At 49.8% G+C, this 16,430-nt stretch overlaps 8 protein-coding genes and 1 non-coding gene across 9 annotated transcripts; 3 read left to right on the forward strand and 6 right to left on the reverse strand.

The window, feature by feature from the left end:
• Positions 1-145: 145 nt before the first annotated feature.
• On the reverse strand, positions 146-2,067 carry BO87DRAFT_436511 (GMC family oxidoreductase; the record flags this gene model as incomplete). The annotated part of the gene is made up of 2 exons (XM_025627820.1): positions 146-1,762; positions 1,831-2,067. 2 exons carry the CDS (start codon positions 2,065-2,067, stop codon positions 146-148), a joined length of 1,854 nt encoding a protein of 617 aa, XP_025479425.1.
• A 557-nt stretch (positions 2,068-2,624) lies between these two features.
• BO87DRAFT_t146 lies at positions 2,625-2,696 on the reverse strand. Its single transcript has one exon. It is a non-coding gene; the product is annotated as a tRNA-Ala (tRNA).
• A 294-nt stretch (positions 2,697-2,990) lies between these two features.
• On the reverse strand, positions 2,991-5,523 carry BO87DRAFT_376789 (putative GABA permease). Its single transcript, XM_025623391.1, has 8 exons — positions 5,069-5,523; positions 4,929-4,999; positions 4,851-4,874; positions 4,701-4,790; positions 4,567-4,649; positions 4,111-4,508; positions 3,731-4,060; positions 2,991-3,672 (listed from the first exon to the last, which is right to left on the reverse strand). Exons 1-8 carry the CDS (start codon positions 5,186-5,188, stop codon positions 3,193-3,195), a joined length of 1,596 nt encoding a protein of 531 aa, XP_025479426.1. The 5' UTR covers positions 5,189-5,523; the 3' UTR covers positions 2,991-3,192.
• A 313-nt stretch (positions 5,524-5,836) lies between these two features.
• Positions 5,837-6,363, reverse strand: BO87DRAFT_59380 (uncharacterized protein). The gene is made up of 2 exons (XM_025629415.1): positions 6,224-6,363; positions 5,837-6,147 (listed from the first exon to the last, which is right to left on the reverse strand). The coding sequence occupies exon 2, from the start codon at positions 6,103-6,105 to the stop codon at positions 5,875-5,877; it is 231 nt and encodes a 76-aa protein (XP_025479427.1). The 5' UTR covers positions 6,106-6,147; positions 6,224-6,363; the 3' UTR covers positions 5,837-5,874.
• A 92-nt stretch (positions 6,364-6,455) lies between these two features.
• Positions 6,456-8,428, forward strand: BO87DRAFT_376790 (uncharacterized protein). Its single transcript, XM_025623392.1, has 5 exons — positions 6,456-7,028; positions 7,104-7,208; positions 7,303-7,527; positions 7,591-7,733; positions 7,797-8,428. The coding sequence occupies exons 1-5, from the start codon at positions 6,870-6,872 to the stop codon at positions 8,224-8,226; spliced, it is 1,062 nt and encodes a 353-aa protein (XP_025479428.1). The 5' UTR covers positions 6,456-6,869; the 3' UTR covers positions 8,227-8,428.
• Positions 8,429-9,489: 1,061 nt separating this feature from the next.
• Positions 9,490-10,652, reverse strand: BO87DRAFT_416157 (uncharacterized protein; the record flags this gene model as incomplete). The annotated part of the gene is made up of 2 exons (XM_025626730.1): positions 10,267-10,652; positions 9,490-10,215 (listed from the first exon to the last, which is right to left on the reverse strand). The coding sequence occupies exons 1-2, from the start codon at positions 10,366-10,368 to the stop codon at positions 9,490-9,492; spliced, it is 828 nt and encodes a 275-aa protein (XP_025479429.1). The 5' UTR covers positions 10,369-10,652.
• Positions 10,653-11,666: 1,014 nt separating this feature from the next.
• On the reverse strand, positions 11,667-12,350 carry BO87DRAFT_59496 (uncharacterized protein). The gene has a single exon (XM_025629416.1). It carries the CDS (start codon positions 12,184-12,186, stop codon positions 11,758-11,760), a length of 429 nt encoding a protein of 142 aa, XP_025479430.1. The 5' UTR covers positions 12,187-12,350; the 3' UTR covers positions 11,667-11,757.
• Positions 12,351-12,699: 349 nt separating this feature from the next.
• Positions 12,700-14,678, forward strand: BO87DRAFT_459279 (retropepsin-like aspartic protease). The gene is made up of 3 exons (XM_025628949.1): positions 12,700-13,146; positions 13,218-13,235; positions 13,332-14,678. Exons 1-3 carry the CDS (start codon positions 13,113-13,115, stop codon positions 14,177-14,179), a joined length of 900 nt encoding a protein of 299 aa, XP_025479431.1. The 5' UTR covers positions 12,700-13,112; the 3' UTR covers positions 14,180-14,678.
• Positions 14,679-15,271: 593 nt separating this feature from the next.
• Positions 15,272-16,410, forward strand: BO87DRAFT_59613 (uncharacterized protein). The gene is made up of 3 exons (XM_025629417.1): positions 15,272-15,329; positions 15,426-15,822; positions 15,886-16,410. The coding sequence occupies exons 1-3, from the start codon at positions 15,327-15,329 to the stop codon at positions 15,993-15,995; spliced, it is 510 nt and encodes a 169-aa protein (XP_025479432.1). The 5' UTR covers positions 15,272-15,326; the 3' UTR covers positions 15,996-16,410.
• Positions 16,411-16,430: the final 20 nt, after the last annotated feature.

Raw genomic sequence — 16,430 nt, forward strand, 5'->3', positions numbered from 1 at the left:
AAGTGAGTACTATAATACTCCAGAAAAAGACTTCACTCTCGAGCAAGTCCACTAAATAATCATCTGAAAATGCCTGTCAAAGAACATTATAGGGATGACATCCCCACGCAAACCATCCAACCCACATTACAACACCCCTAACCAATTACTTCAACCCATAATCCTCCTTAACCAAATCCGCCGCTCTCTCAGCAACAGCATACACCACCGCCGCCAACGACGGACTCACCATCATAGGCACAACACTCGCATCCACAACCCTCAACCCCTTAACCCTCTTGACCCTCAACCTTTCATCGACCACCATCCCCAACGCACAAGTCCCAAGCAAGTGCTGAAACGGCACCGCGTCCTCCCTAACAAACTCCTTCACCTGCTCCCTAACACCAACATCCACCCCCGGATCCGGCCTCACCCTCCTCGCAACCTTACCCCTAACCAACTCCGACCGAAACACCTTATCCGCAAACCCCACCCCCGCAGCAAGCACATCCACATCAGCTGGATGAGCCAACAGCCCGGGACTAATATCCGGAGCTTGCATCGGATCATCCGACACCACGTGCACCCGCCCGCGAGAAACAGGATGCATCTGGCTCATCGTGATAGAATAACAATCATTAAACCCAGACGGCGGACCGGACATGACTGCCCCAAGATTATCGACCGCGTGAGCGGTATCGAAGTTCTCAGGCGCGCACATGTACTGGATACAGGGACAGGTAGGATCTTGAATACGTGCTGCGATGATTTTCCGCTGTTCGTTCTGAAGAACGGTGTCCTGTTTGGTTGATGCATTCTTGGGATCCAGGAAACACGCAACTGTTTTCTCGAGGTCATGCTGCTCAACTTGTGTCGCGTAGGGCGTGTAGCCCATTATACTGAGTGATCCGGACAATGCCCCGGTGTGTTTCTCCTCGTAGAGTTTCTGGTGTTCTTCGAAGATAGCATGATCCCGGAGTAGCGAGTCGACGGACGTATACCCCGGTGCTAGTTCATATACGACTGAGCACAGCGCCTGTTCTTGGAGATTGTTCCCCACGTCCATGTTAGGAACGATGCACGGGATGCCGATTCGGCCGAGGACGTTCGGGTCGCCTATCCCGGATAGTTCTAGGAGCTGAGGGCTCTGCACGGCGCCGGCGCTGAGGATGACTTCCTTCCGTGGATAGACGGTGCACGACGTCCCATGGTGGAGGAATTCCACTCCTGTCGCTTGGCGCTCACTGTGCTCGTTCGTCCCGAGTGTAATTTTGCATACGAGAGCGTCTGTTAAGACACGTAGATTCGAACGATTGGAAATCGGGGCCAGGTATCCGCTTGCGGCGTAGCTGCGCACTGGTTTGCCGGTGCGATCGATGGTAAACAGCGTGCGGTAGAACCCCAGGTGGTTCCCAGCGTACGGGTTCTCTGGTCGCGACAACCCAGAGACAATGTCAAGAGCAGGTATGAGATCCTTCTCGAATGGGGCGTGCCAGATCCCGAACGAGTTATGAATCGGTCCCTCAGTCCCATGAAGACCAGGATCCAGCGGACAGATATCCGTATCCCGGGATGTGATATTCGGCTGATCCACCTCCAACTTCTCATGTTTCTTGAAGTACGGCAGCAGATCAGACCACTCCCACCCTTTCACTCCTGTGGTCTTGCCCCAGTCATTGATTTCCTCTTCCGTTGGTCGGCCTGACATCATGAAGTTTAAGCCGCTGGAGCCGCCTAGCATTTTGCGCGGTGGGTGGCGTAGGTTTTGTTGTTCACGCCGCTCTGTGTTTTGTTTCATGTGAGCCATGGCAATAACTTGGTGTGTGGTATAAGGTGGTGCAGACGTACCTGTGGAGAAGTCTGGAAGCACCAGTCATATTCTGGATCTTTCAGGGTCATGGCCATTCCGGTAGGTGTGTCCACCTTTGGATCACCTAGTCGTGAGACCCCGGCTTCGATGACTCCAACGCGAACATTGGGGTCTTCTGATAGACGGGCAGCGAGGACAAGGCCCGCGGTGCCTCCGCCGATGATGATGAAGTCGAGGTCGTCGTTGATAAAGTCTGTTACTGGGGTTGGGTCCATTGTGGTGCGAGTGATATGGGTGGATTATATGAGGGTTGGAAACATCTTGGCATGAATGAGGATGGATTCATGTCATCAGTACAAAGACGTTGACTGCAGAAAATGCAGAAAGCAAGTTACATATACCCCGAAACTGATCTGGGTCATGACTTCAGCGGCGCTGGTGTAGAGTGAAATAAGCTACCTACACCTCCATGCGACCGGGCATATAGACTCTACAGAAGATATGAAAGACACAGTCAGGGCTCTACTGTAACAGTGGAACATGTTCTAGCCAGACTATAGCCATTGCCGCGAAAGAGCGACCTGTCAGTGTATCCGATGATGTTATGTTAGCGTCCTATAGAGAACTTTGAATAGCCGAAGAAACAGTGGGTGGATCACCGCTGAGTTAGTAATATGTCCAATAATTACAAAATCTTTCCAGGCTCGTTCTAGAGTTTTGAGGGTTGTTGTTATAATGCGGAGGCTTTCTGTCTACCACTTGTATGGAAGGAAGAGTGGGACTGCTGCGGGTAGTGAAAAAACGAAAAAAAAAAAAAAAAAAAAAGAACAGCTGGAGCTGCGGGGAATCGAACCCCGGACCTCTCCCATGCTAAGGGAATATTATACCACTAAACCACAGCCCCTTTGCTGTTGAGGACCTGCTTGTTATTTTGTATTATCATCCAATCCATGTAGGTCGGCGTAGCACATGCGCACATGCTGCTCACTCACACACTCAGTCACATGGGAATAACCCCCTTTGATAATTTTCGGGAAATTGTCGGGGAGACGGACATTCAGCCTAATATCGTTATTGCAGTCCCGTCCCTAGTGATGATGATATTGAAGCACTGCCAGGGTATGCATCCTACCATGCGAATATGTATTTTCTTCCGCCCGAAGCAGGGCTTTTGTTGGGTAGCATCGGACCCCAGTTATTGCAGCAAATAATACTAAATGGTATTTCTAGAAAAGGAATAAATGCTATGTAACTTTTAATGCATGTGGCCTAGTGCCCAATTAAGCAGCAGAATCTCGAACAGAGAATTAAATCAATACGGAAAGCACACTCATCCGTAACCCTTGTGCTTGCCACACTCTTTCCCCCTGTTACCTGTCTCATCTGTCCGGCTCCCATCCTTACGAGATCTCAATAACAGGACCCGTGTAGACATGACGAGCCCTCAAAACATAATAGATAATAGCCAGAATGACGACACCCATAGTACCCACCACACTGTAATTCATATTCGTCACCGTCACTGGCAACTCAGTAGGCCAGTAACTGAAGAAGATGACAATCACGATGTAAATCACCGCATAAGTGTTGATCAAGATACCCCAGACGCCCGGGACACGGAATGGACCCCACATGAGCTTAGCGCCAGGGACATTGACCACAGTGTCGTCACTGGCATTGTAGTTGCTGATGGCGCCGCTGCACCGGCGCCAGAGAAGAAGAACCGCCACGATCAGATAGGAGGAGTACAAACCCGAGACAGCCATGGAGACGACGTCGTTGAGGGCGACGGCGGACCCGATGTTGATCAGACCAAGCAGGCAGCAGATGGTCATGGTGAGGAGGATGGAGTAAGTGGGGAGGAAAGTACGGTTGGAGACCTGTGTTGATGTTAGCAATTATCTTCATGTGTACGATACAAGGCACATGGAAACATACGTGGCTCCAGACTCGCCAGCCAGGGACACCACGGTCGCGAGCGAACGACCAGAACTGGCGAGAGGTGGCAGTCAACATGGCCAGGGCTGCGCAGATACCGACAATAACGAGGATGGAGGACAAGCCCAATGCACCTGCGACCGAGCCGGTTGCTTGCTGGAAGATTTCCATGAAGGGGTAGCCCGTAGGAGATTCAAGGGCCGCATCAACACTGCCCATGCAGAAGAGAGTGGCGATCAGCATGGTGAATCCCAAAGTGCCGTTGATGGCAACACTGAGGAGAATGGCACGGGGAATGACGACCGTGGCATGGTTTACTTCTTCGGCCATCTGTAGAAGTCAGATATTGACCATTGTGCAGTACATGGTGGACAACTTACATGCACGGCAGCATCACCGCCTGCAAAGGCAAAAACACAACCGGTCATACCGACGAAAAAGGATATACCATCGGTGTAGAGATTTCCACCATTGGTAAAGTCCTTGAAGACCGACTCGGTCGATTTGTGGTCGGACATATATGTCATGGGGATGAGCACACCAAAGTATCCCAGAATGTGAATCATGAGGATGAAGGTTTCCAGGCGAGGCAGGAACTTTCCTCCGATAATGTTCACAAGAAGAGCTACGACCACGACCGCCCACATCAGAAGGGTACCCTGGTAGGGCTGCGAGTTAAAGCTGTTCCGACCCAAGATAATGGCACCCAGAATCTCAGTTCCAGCCATGTAAGACGACGATGCAAAGGCGGCCTGCCATCCGATCACGGTCAACCATCCTGCAGTGATGGTCAGTAAACTGCACGGTCGCTGTAACAACAAAATGGAAGAGCGCACCTGTGATGTAACTGAGGAATTTCATATGCTTGTAGGGCGCAAGCATGGCACACCAGTGATATTGGCCTCCGGAAGTCGGCGCCCTTGGCTAGTTAGTATACCACCAGAGAATGGATGTCCTGACTTCGACTTACATGGACGCCATTTCGGACAGCAGCACGAAACAGCAGGCTGTTCCCGTCCATGCAAAGATAAAGGAGTATACTGCACCGGCAGATCCACCACTGTGTGTTCAGTCAGCTGCGTTCATGGTCCAATCATAGGTTGGACGTGGGATAACCGACTTTTCGAGGGGAATAGTAAAAGTCCTGGTCTCTGTTAGTTGCAATGTTCCGAACTCTCACAACCATAGATGGCCTCACGATAGAATACCCTCCCAGGTGCCGAGAATGGTACAACTGAGACCGATAATTGAGAGAATACCAAAGTTCCGCTGCAAGAGCACAAGACAAGCATTAGTTTCTCCAAATCCACAGCATAGTATCGAAAAGCTAGGACATACCTTCAGGACAGTCTTCTTGCCCAATCGTGCAAGAGCCAAATCATCACGCGCTCCCGAGTCGGACCCGGTTACCTCTCGGTTGGCCGAGTTGGCTCGGTTCTTCAATTCGTAGGACGCCATGGTGAAAACTCAATTGCAGAGACCACGACCGGCGTGAGGGCGGAGAGTTGCAGACGCAGCGCGGTGTCCAGGGAGCGACCGATTAATATAACAGACAACTGGCCACCTAGTCCACTGCAACGTCAAGAAGCGAGATGCAGCAGAAATTAAGGCCGTTAGTCGAGATGCAGCATTCTAACGCCACTACCGTGCCTAGTGTCGTTGCTTAGCATGCACCGGGGCGTCCATACATAACCTAACATAGTACACGTACGGAGGGCGCCGGGCTCACCAGCCGGAGTAGGAAGGTTATATGAATCCAGGGGTAACCAACGACGACCCTGAACAGTAACAGAAGCTGAACGCAGCACGCAGCACGCAGTAAGCTTTCTTGGAGGCGGGTCAGGTCAGGCCCGATGGAGGAGATGTAACCACCGATAGGACCTTGTGGGTACTAGGGTCAGTGTGTGGCAAGTGGAGGCCATCGGGACCACCCCCGGTCTAACAATATCTAGACTACTTTGTATCTAATGGGGGTTGCTAATCTAGCGTTAGAAGCTAGACTAGAGAACGGGTGGATGGCAGGCCCCAGTCCCCGCCCGGCGCAGACACCTTGCATGCAACGGACTTGTTAACTTGTTAGATAATGAGCCAGAATCAATCGTGACTGGCAAATTGTAATTGTGACTGGTGGGCCCGACTCGGACTCAGCTATCAATTCTTCCGGTGGGACTCGCCTCTGCGACCGCATGATATTCTAGTTTGATCGAGTTAGGCCAGCCAGCATTCCAATTCCCCTCCCTTCCGTGAATTGCTTGGGGCTTTCTCCCCCAAAGTCCTATGCTTATGGACATGGATGCCAGGTTGGCGATCGGAAAATAGAAACAGCCCAACACATCAAAGAAGATCCCCGTGAGCACTTTCACTGCACAGTTCATTTTGTCTGGCCGCGTGTGTTGGATCGATCCAAGGATCTAGTGCTGATGTGGTACCGCGAATCGCTTAAGCGGGAGACAAGACAAAGAAGGCAGGTCGGATAAGAGAAATTAGGCTCACCTGTTCGATCTAGAATCTGTGGGAGACGGGACCGTGGTCGGAGTGAAGACTAATAACAGACATTAATATCGAAAATAATGCTTGGAAGGGAGACAATTAATCCGTCGGTCGAAGGCCGGGCCAAGATACGAATGAAACTGGCCAGCCCAGAGTAAATTAAACCCGACCAGGGTTGTCCCCCGCCGTCGTCTCACCGTCGGCTTCCATGCAATCAACCACCATCCTGGTCCGACTTTCCCTGCGCGTAGCCAAAGTCTATTGGCCTTTCTCCAATTGATGTCGGCCGCTCGGTTGACAAATGAACACACCAGGATCCGGATCCTAGCTGGCCATGCGATTTCCCATCCTCCCTCAGGAGGGAGGGGGCGTTTTCCAAGAACCCTCTCTCTGCCCACACCAGAATGACTGTCCGGGCTTCTCCCCTTCCCTGGTGCTTCCGGGTGAAAATAATTTACCTCAGTCACAGGCCCTGCATCGATCGATTTCTCGGCACCGGTACTCCGTATTATTATTTACTCCAGATCGTGCCCGGTCTCGCAGCCCTGGCCCAGCGCCATCACCCGACTCTTATTATCTCCATCAGTTCCAGATCGCTGCGTGACATGATTCCCGCCGAGAATCAGCGTCAGCACTCTGATTGCCCTCCATGGGACGGTTCACTGGAGACACCAAAGATCCGGCCGTCAATGTATCGACATGGTTCCTGCTCGTGACTGCTTCGCTGAGCGTCATCTTCCGACTGGGAACCAAGTACGGCTCGTTCCGCACGCTCACAAACGATGACTATCTTATAGTTGTATCGCTGGTATGTCAATCTGCCGCCTAGACCCTCACAATGGCTCCAGCAGACTAACTACTTGCTCTGGATGGGGCGCGACAGATCTTCTGTATCGGCCAATCCATCGCTGTATCGATGGCCGTCGCAAACGGATATGGATACCACTACTCCACGCTTACCCCGGAGCGCTTCGACAACATGATGAAGGTATGAGCTACACCTGCACCAGTGTGCAATATGCCTTTCTGCGGTCGCCTTCACCCTCCGGGATCCTCACTGAGAACAATCGGTATCATTTCAGTCGCAATACGCCGCCGCTCTCCTCTACATACCCAGTCTCTATTTCTCGAAAATCTCCCTTTCATGCTTCATCCGCAACCTGACGCCGACGGCCAAAGACCACCGTGTCGCCAACTTGGTGCAAATATCGGTGACTTTGATGGCCGTGATATGTCTACTGGGAACCTCCTTTCAATGCAGCGTACCGCAGACTTGGAATTACTACACGGGGAAATGCATGAACCTGGTACAATCTCACTACCCTACGCTACCCCGACGATATACGCGACAAGGTTAACCAGCCCAACAGATAGCATGGCACTACTTTACGGGAATCATGAACATTGTGACCGACACCATGATCACCTCACAAGCGCTTTACCTAATCGCGCGCATTCAAACCTCCTGGAAACGCAAGTTCGTGTTCGCTAGTATTTTTCTATCTCGAGTCCTGTTAGTCTAATTCTCCTATCATCCGACCAAACTACCAACTAACCAACCCACTTCTCCGAACAGAGTAATCCTAGTCAGCATCGTGGAACTCATCCTAGTCTCTCAGAACGACGCAACACACGACCCTTCCTTCGCCACCTGGGGCGTAACCATCAGCGTGGAAACGATTCAATGCCTCAGCATCGTGACAGCCTGCTGGGCGCAGCTTAAACCCTTCTTGAACATGCTCAAATCGAACGGCCTCCGGATCCAAGGCGTGGACTACCGATCGACAAATAACCGATCGAAATGGTCGACCACACGGTCGGCCAATCCCACGGAGAGCAAATTCACACGCAGCGGCGAGCACGAGTTGATGGGCATGGGGGCTGGACAGGGGAATATCACGACTGTGTCGGCAGCGAGATTGTCGGATGAGGATAGTCAGTCCAGTCAGGCAGGGATTATTCGGGAGGTGAGGACGTGGGTGGTTAGTGAGGAGGTGGAGTCATGATTATACCCTTCTTTTGTCATTTTCCTTGTCCTTTTTGCTTTTGACAACGTTCGATACATATTCCTCTTTGTTTTGATGGTGAAGCAGAGAGCTGCAATAATACTGGATTGGATCTGTGGATTTGGTTTGGACTTCATGTACATTATTACCTCAAGTCTTTTACTTTGTAACTAGCTCGCGTGATGACTTAATGACTCTTCGTACAAGATACATTCTTATCTTAAAGCTAAATGCCATACAGTACAAGAAAGACAAGCAACAGTAGCAGCAACAAGCAGCAAGCAACAAGCAACAGCACAAGCACGAGCAGTGTCCCCGTAAGCACGGAAGAACCTAAGCCAAGCATGCAGCGGCGACACCGGACCTCCCACCATGAACGGAATAGGGGCTCGCTCGCAATCTAATCTAACCACCACACTAAGTCACCAAGTACAACATAACCTAGACTAGACTATCTAGCATCAAGACGGAATGGTCTATTCTAAACTAAGTAAGTAAGCAACTAGACTCCAATGGCCTCGACTCGGGTAAAACCCAAGAACATTGGAATTGTTTCATTCGCGATCCCTCCACTAACTAAACCGCCCTAAGTCACTCTACAATAAACTAACTAACGCTCTAGTCTCCGAAACTGACGTGGCTTGCATGTGGCCCGTCCTTCTAGACTTGACATTTCCACCCAATGATAATCTCGACAAAGTACTTAGTAAACCTCTCCACTTTCCGAGACATAAGGTGATCGTAGCACTGAAAGGTAAATTTCCCCAGGTACTTGGAGGCGAGCAGTTGGCTACTCCAGGGTAGAGAAAGGAGTAGCAGCCAAACCAATGACATCTAACAACTTTCACCAAGACTATGATTGGTCTGCTGTTCCTTCCTTCCCCGATAGTACGTAGTAAAAGCACCAGCCATTCCCGCTCCCGTGATCTGTGCCCGGTACTTCCGGGATATCGGATCTGGCGGTTAAGGCCGGGTAACTAATCCCATTTGATAATCCAGATCAACGCCGTGGCTACGACTTTTCCTCTTTCTCTTTCGAATTACGATTGCCTTATATGTTCTTATTATGTATGAGAAAGCAGCGTACCGTAGGTAGCTTCTACTGCTCGAATCGACATAGCCTAGTAACGGAGAGCGAATTTCGAAAAGTGATTCTGCATTTGAACATTGATATCTACTTTAGATATGTCATAAGCACAATAGGAAGAAACAATTTAGATATTTCGGTCCCTATAGCATACCATATCTCCTCACGATACTAGACTAGCTAAAGTATTTGACAAAAAGCTGAAAAACATCATCATGCACAGTAGGATGACCCAAAGCGAACACAGACAAAACCATAACGACTGTGACACCTGCTTCCAGGAATAGAACCTCGCCAAGTAATTTGAAAAAGTGTACCCGAGATGACCACGAGAACCCTTGCCAGGCGCCCCTGATAGTCATCGACTCACCCCTTTGCGCAGAGGCAGTGACTCGAATAAAGATTGCATATGTCGGAACAACCATTCCAAAGTAAAGAACCATGATAGTTCCTAGAAGACTGGTAAACTGCACCGTTTCTGAGACCTCCAACCGCTCATCTAAAGCACAAGCCAACTGAATCAAGTAGGTAGGCAGATAGAAGCATATACTCGAGGCAGTACTATACAGTAAGATTGATGGGAAGGTCTTCGACCACATTGACCACGTTGGAATGCAACGTGAGTAAGGAAGGGTTTTTGAATGTGGACGCAGAATTTTGAGCACATTGGCTACTCTCAGGTACGAAAGTAGCAATTCGACTGTTAAGTTGAGCAAGCCGCACTTCAGAGGACTGAAGTCCTTCATAGGGAATATAGAAATCACATAGATCTTGGCCAGCCGATGGAAGACGGAGACTGAAAGACCTCTAAAATCCTGGCGCGAGAGTGATGAATTCAATATAGGATTGGGTGTTTGAGTCGCGATCAGTGTTGCGAAGACATACGCGTGGGTATACACGGCCTGTCATTCATTAGTTTGATACCTAGTTCGCATGCGTTGACGATAGCTTACTAAAAGAAGCCCGAGAAAAACCGCAGCTAGGAGTAGCACTTCTGGCACTTGTTGGCTTGGGCTGTCTCCAGGGAGCTCCCACTTAGCAAAATCCAACGACATGTTCAAGGAATGGACTCGTCTATAAAACGAAGCATTGCCAGAGAAGCATAACACTGAAGTAATAACTGCGAGCTTCAGGCGCACCAGGACGAAGGCTCAGCTAGAGGAGTTAGAACCAAATCTCAAAATAAGAGGACAAGACTTTGTTGGTTATGTGAGTAATTCCGATTTCATGAGATTCGGATCAAAAATATTGGAGAAAGAGGACTCGAAACATAATCAACAATGGTAATAAACTAAGAAGATATCCTTCTCTTCCCAACCTGGCAAGAAAAGTACAGCTCTAGTATATTAAGACATATAAGAATTCATCTTCAGATCTTGACTGTATTATTAATAAACCCGTTCTAATTAGACTATTGTATGATATAGATAATCAGATATTAATATATGTATGAGATAACTAAATTTTCTAGATATAGATAGCTGGTTTCCTCCTTTCTTCAGATCTAAAAGTCTTAGTAGATACACAGACTTCTTTTGGCGTTCTTTGTCATTATGGTTTCTAGGTTGGCACAGGCAGAAGAGGCGTCCAGCACGCCCGCAGGCCGGATTAAAGTAGGCCCGGGGCTATAATATGGACCAATCCCACTGTAGATACTGTAGATAACTAATCAAAAATTCTAGCTATGTTAAGTCAGTCAACCCTAACCAAAGTAACTATTCCCGATATGGCGAGTCAGAACCAATGCAATCAGCCAATCAGTCAATCAATATTCTGGCGAATCGGAAGTGTTAATTCAAATTGAGTGCATCCGAGCTCGCTTGAAACAGATTAGACCAGACCACGACCTAACGGACCAGACCAAACCGAAACAGAATCAAAGGCTTTGTGCTGCTGAATGCAAGTGATTTTTATTGTTATGAACAATTGGCTCATTGATGTACTTTCGGAGTACTCCGTCCTGCTCTCTCCCGAACCAGAGTCAGCTACCTGCAGATCATTAACTCTACTATCCGCCAGCAAGTCTGTCAGATGTGACGGCCAACCCGTACCCGGGCCTATGTCCGAAATCGGTGGCGTGCATGTGCCCTTCTCCCCCCGTGTGACTGACACTCAACTGCTGAGGCAACCACCCACCTGCTGCAGAGATGTCACAGCCCTTGGGCTTGCATTCCATCGTCTCGGATCCTTCATAGACAGGGCGGAATACTCTGCTCCTATTTTTCACTCTCACTGCGTTTATCGCGCTCGTTGTACTATGTAGCTCAGTTCAGAGGGCCTCTCTCACCTGACAGAGATAATAACAGCTTGGTGTATGTTGCACGGTCGAAGTGGCGAGAAAGGTTAGATAGCGTAGAGATCAATGAGCACAAAGGTCAAAGTCAAAACCTACGCCCATCCGATTAGCTTCATCCTATGGCGGATAGAGATGGCTGTTATCTCACCTAGCGTACCTGTTCCTTAGTAGACACAAAGGAGAAAAAGCAGCTGTGTGACGCTGCAAAACAAAGTAAATATGATATCCCCCGAGGGGGAATGATTCCAGAACATGGCATGGCATGCATTGCACGTTTGAAGTAAAAAGCCCCACAAACTCTATCAGTGTGAGATGCCATGTCAGAGTTCGGGGCACCCGCTGCCAGACCCAGAGCAATACACGACGACTGGAAGACGAATCTGATAGCAGGAACACTGCAAAACAAGAGCCTTGTCAGAATGTTGAGGTCAGAAGCAAATAGGAATGGGTTGGGACTCGCGAGGGGAAAGGGAAGAAAAAGCAATTCGTGACAACGCAGGACAGCCTTGGCTCTTTGCCCCCCTCCTCGACTCCGCCTTTGGCGGCAGAGTGCCCCCCGGCACAACTTCATGATCATCGCAGGGGAAGAGAAAGACCCTGGCAGCTGCTTGGCAAGGGAAGACTCCGCCCGTATGAGGCTGTGATTAGAGGCAGTGCAATACAATAAAGAGGTTCACTAACAATTGTCTTTGTGACGGGAGTTCGGGAGCTAATGTATGCACATTGCGACCCGGTGGGAATTCTTGCTCTTCATGCTTGTGCACAGAATCGACTATCGCACCAAGTCAGAACTCAAGCCATAGAGGAGACCACTCTGTTGACCCACATATTTGTCGGCGGCATTGACTACTCCGTAGTGAAGAACGCTATCTGGTATCATGACGTAGAGGTTTTCTTAAGTGACCATGGCGAAGGATCAAACAGTAGCCACAACCCATTCCATTCCCCGCCGATGCCACCAGCCCGGGGCTCACTGGCATGGCCTCAGAGGACTCGGGTTGAGCATACAAGCGGCGGCTCTTACAGTCAAGTGCCGCTTCCCTGGTTACATCGGCGAAGCTGATCATTTTACCTTTTCATTGGCAACACATCCTTTCCCTGACACCGACCCTTATTCTCATTCGTGAGCTGGCCAGGGCCCCTCCTACATGGGCTACAATTAGAGTGCCCAATCAAGCCTACCCAGGCACTGATGACTAACAGTACCCTTCTACTGTCAATTAACGTTCCTGTGAGAGAAAAGCCCCAGGAGATTGCTCAGACGTGTTGCCAAAAAGCTTTCTTGCCTCCTCCGCCTCTCTTCGCGGTGGCATTTCTCCCGGAACCTCCATGCTTTTCTTCAGCTGGCAGCACTATCGCGACTGGTATCCAGGTCCGTAGCTCTTGTTGAAAGACACCCACACCCTTGCTCCTCATCGTCTGGAGCTATCTGGTTGGGTACGTCATCGAGAGAGCGACGCGGAGTAGGCTGTCAAGTCAACGGCCTTGCATTCCACATCCATAATGACAAACCCTTTGGCTATATCTCTACCTAAAGGTCGTGAGTATCGGTTGAATCACAGTAATTATATGGAACCTTCTCACGACTGACCACGGTTCCTGCTTCAGACAGCTCCAGTGACGCCGGTAAGCCCTCACGAACTCGCGGCTTGCTTCAGTCCGCGAAGCGCATACTCTCCCTTTTCCACCCCCGAAGAATATTCGATCACTAACAAAGATCAGAAGACAAAGTAAAGATGAGCAACCGGCAAACCAACCATAAGCTCGTTGTCGTGGGGTCCCAGGCAAGGCTGCCTATGAACGGCCGTGGGCCCACGGTGAACCGACGGCCACAGCTTCACGAGTCGAACCGAAACCATGATGTACGGCGATATCGTCCCGCAATGGACGACCAGAATAATCACTCAGACATCCCAACGTACGACAACCCCGATTCATACAGATTTGAGAGTTCCAGCCGGAGTACTGACGGTCGCAACTCCGATTCCGCTTCGTCAAGTAGTAGGATAAGCGCAGCAGTGTCTCCTGGACTATCCACTCTAGCCAGCGCAGGAATTAGCACCGATCAGACAACCCCATCAGACCCGCAAACCGAGTTCAGACTACCTGGTGATGATGAATATACCCGAGCGACGTCTCTGGACCGCATCTCCCAGGTGAATCTCTCCCCAGTTTCAACGAACAGCGAGTATAGCGAGGAGGTATTCATGGTTGGCAGCAACCCTGCAACCAAGGTTTCGGCATTGATGGCACTGGATACACAAGCATCAGCCAATTTGATGGATATTGAGTTACAGCAGGAGTTGGAATTGGAGATGGAGCCTTGCGATCAGGAACTCGTCCCATTGCAGACCAAAACCGGCAAGGACAGAATCAAGCCGTTTGGCATCGCGAAGGGCGTCTCATGGCATTTTGCACAACGCGAAAAGACATTTACCAGTGACTTCCTGGTTGTGGATATGAAGAACTATAATGCCATCTTGGGAAGGAAGGACATCAAGAAATTGGAGATTCTCAAATCTGGACCTGGCCTTGAACGCCGTACGACGATCCGGATGTTCCACTCGTGAAGATGATCCATGTCATGTATGAGCATGACGATACTTTGACCCATTGTGGATGCGCACCAAGCTCATCCCACCATTGGGGGACTCTACGCATTCTTATACGTACTTTACGACTGATTGTGATACCCGAAAGGGCAGCTGCGGATATTGTATCACACATATACTTTGGAGCAGGTGCTACCCAGCTTTGCACGGACAAAGCAAGGTTCCAACCAGTCAATGACCGACATATTCTTAATGACGGGGTGTATCCTAACTTATGATTGTCTACGTTGTACATGTCCGATTGAGGCGCATTGATGATTTGTCTTGAACCTAGTTAGTTACCTTGGGCGGCGTTTTTGTGGAAAGGGAATTAATCATGGATGGTTGGGAGAGCATTGGATAAGGCAAGGGCGTGTTTCAGTAGTTGATTCGCGGGATATTTGTTTGATTAACGATACGTGGGAGCACTGTGTGTCGCAAGCGGTGACACATTCAAATATTATTACTTACTCTGGACATGTCATCCTCAACTACGTACTTATTTCCTCTTGTCCGTGTGGCACTTCCGTGTCGGCTTATAGTATGAATATCTGCAGCTATTGTTCGTTTCCTTCCGGTCGCACATCCCCGCACTGCCATCGGCAACGATCCTTTCATGCAAAGGAAACATATCGTCGCCAATGATCGTGAGGGGTCGGTTTCTGCTAGTGGCATGAATACCCAGCCGGGTCTTCGTTTATGCCCAATCTGCACGACATGCCGAATTATCGCGAGCCGGATGTATACTATGGCAAGGGCTCCGCTGCTGGGTCGATAGAGAATGTGAGGGAGAAAGAGGAAGAGAGAGATATGCAGCCTCGCGTAACAAACAAAGGGTAGGGGTAAAGGAAGAAGAGATTAGGAGTGCATGCGATCTACGGAGTACGGGTTGATGATGGATGGTGCAGTTGCACATCCCACCTACGAGGGGTTGCGCGTGGATAGTCAGTCAGTCCGTCCGTCGAAGCTGCGGCTCTTGGGTCGTCCAGATAACGCCTGGTCTATATGAACTTGGCAGCGTTCTCGTTGTGAGGTCATCCACAGACAGCAGCTTGAAGCTGACGCTCCCTCTGGAGTGAACCGACCGAGCCATAACAGCGCAAGCAAGTGCACCCAACGCGAAGCCATGGTACGTTTGGTACCTTACACAGGGCTTCTGAACCCTCTTTTCCTACCTTTACCATTTGCATCGTAATTCAGGCGCTTACCAGTTACCGTTATTCAGACAGGACCCAAGACCATAGAAATTCGCTGCCTCAGGCCAGACGAGAAAACCGTCCGCCTCAAGGCTGCTGTCTCTGAGCAATTGAACGTCAATATCCTCACGCAAAGAGGGCTCCAGGAGCTGGGAGAGATCCAATTGCAGCGCAATGAGATACCCAAAACAGTTTACGATTCAGATGGTGTTTCATACACAGTGCGCGATGTAGTCCGGTTGAGTATTTGGAAGAAGAGTGAAACAAAACTGTCAAGACAAAATTTCTACGTTTCCATGAACGACGATGAAGCGCGCTTGGATACCCAGTATGATGCGATTTTAGGGACTCAGTGCAATGTTGGACGGTCCAGCGATGAGAATGCCCTCCCAGTTGCTGTAACCCAGCTAGCATCGCAGAGTGCAAGTGAGTCTATCGTTTTATATTTTTAGCCAACGAAGAAGTGATGCAAACTGAACACTGTTCTAGATGATAAGGCAGCCCAGGAGAAAAAGAAGCGCGAGAAAGAGGAAGCTTTGGCGAAGAAGAACCAACAGTTGCGTGAACAGCAGAAAAAGCAGGATTCCCAGGGTAGATAACAGAATGGGCTTGGATTGGCGACAAGGCGGACTTGTGAAGCGTGCTACTTGCAAGACTAATTGTGCCGGGATTATCGCCAGGTTTGTGAGGATGACGCAGAGGCGGCAAATAGGCTACATCTGTATGCATTTGAGCTGTTGAATCTGTTGGATATGAATAACTGCTGTCTGAAACTCGATAACAACCTGTCACATGTATGAGATCACCCTTACGCAGAATGACTGGGAATGGGGGCTGCTGCGTGCTCCTCCAACAGCGAAGGACTCTGGGCGAAGGATTGGAGCGGGGAGATTGACACGGACTTGATTTGTCCTTCCGGGACGATCGGTCGTACTTAGCATTGGATGATCCAATCCCCTCACATCAACCCGCTGCACGACGACAAAATGAGACATATCAGGTGGCACCTGCATAAATAGTCGAGCCTCTAAGCT

The sequence above is a fragment of the Aspergillus neoniger genome (assembly GCF_003184625.1).
Source record: "Aspergillus neoniger CBS 115656 unplaced genomic scaffold BO87scaffold_17, whole genome shotgun sequence".
In the NCBI taxonomy this organism is placed as follows: domain Eukaryota; kingdom Fungi; phylum Ascomycota; class Eurotiomycetes; order Eurotiales; family Aspergillaceae; genus Aspergillus; species Aspergillus neoniger.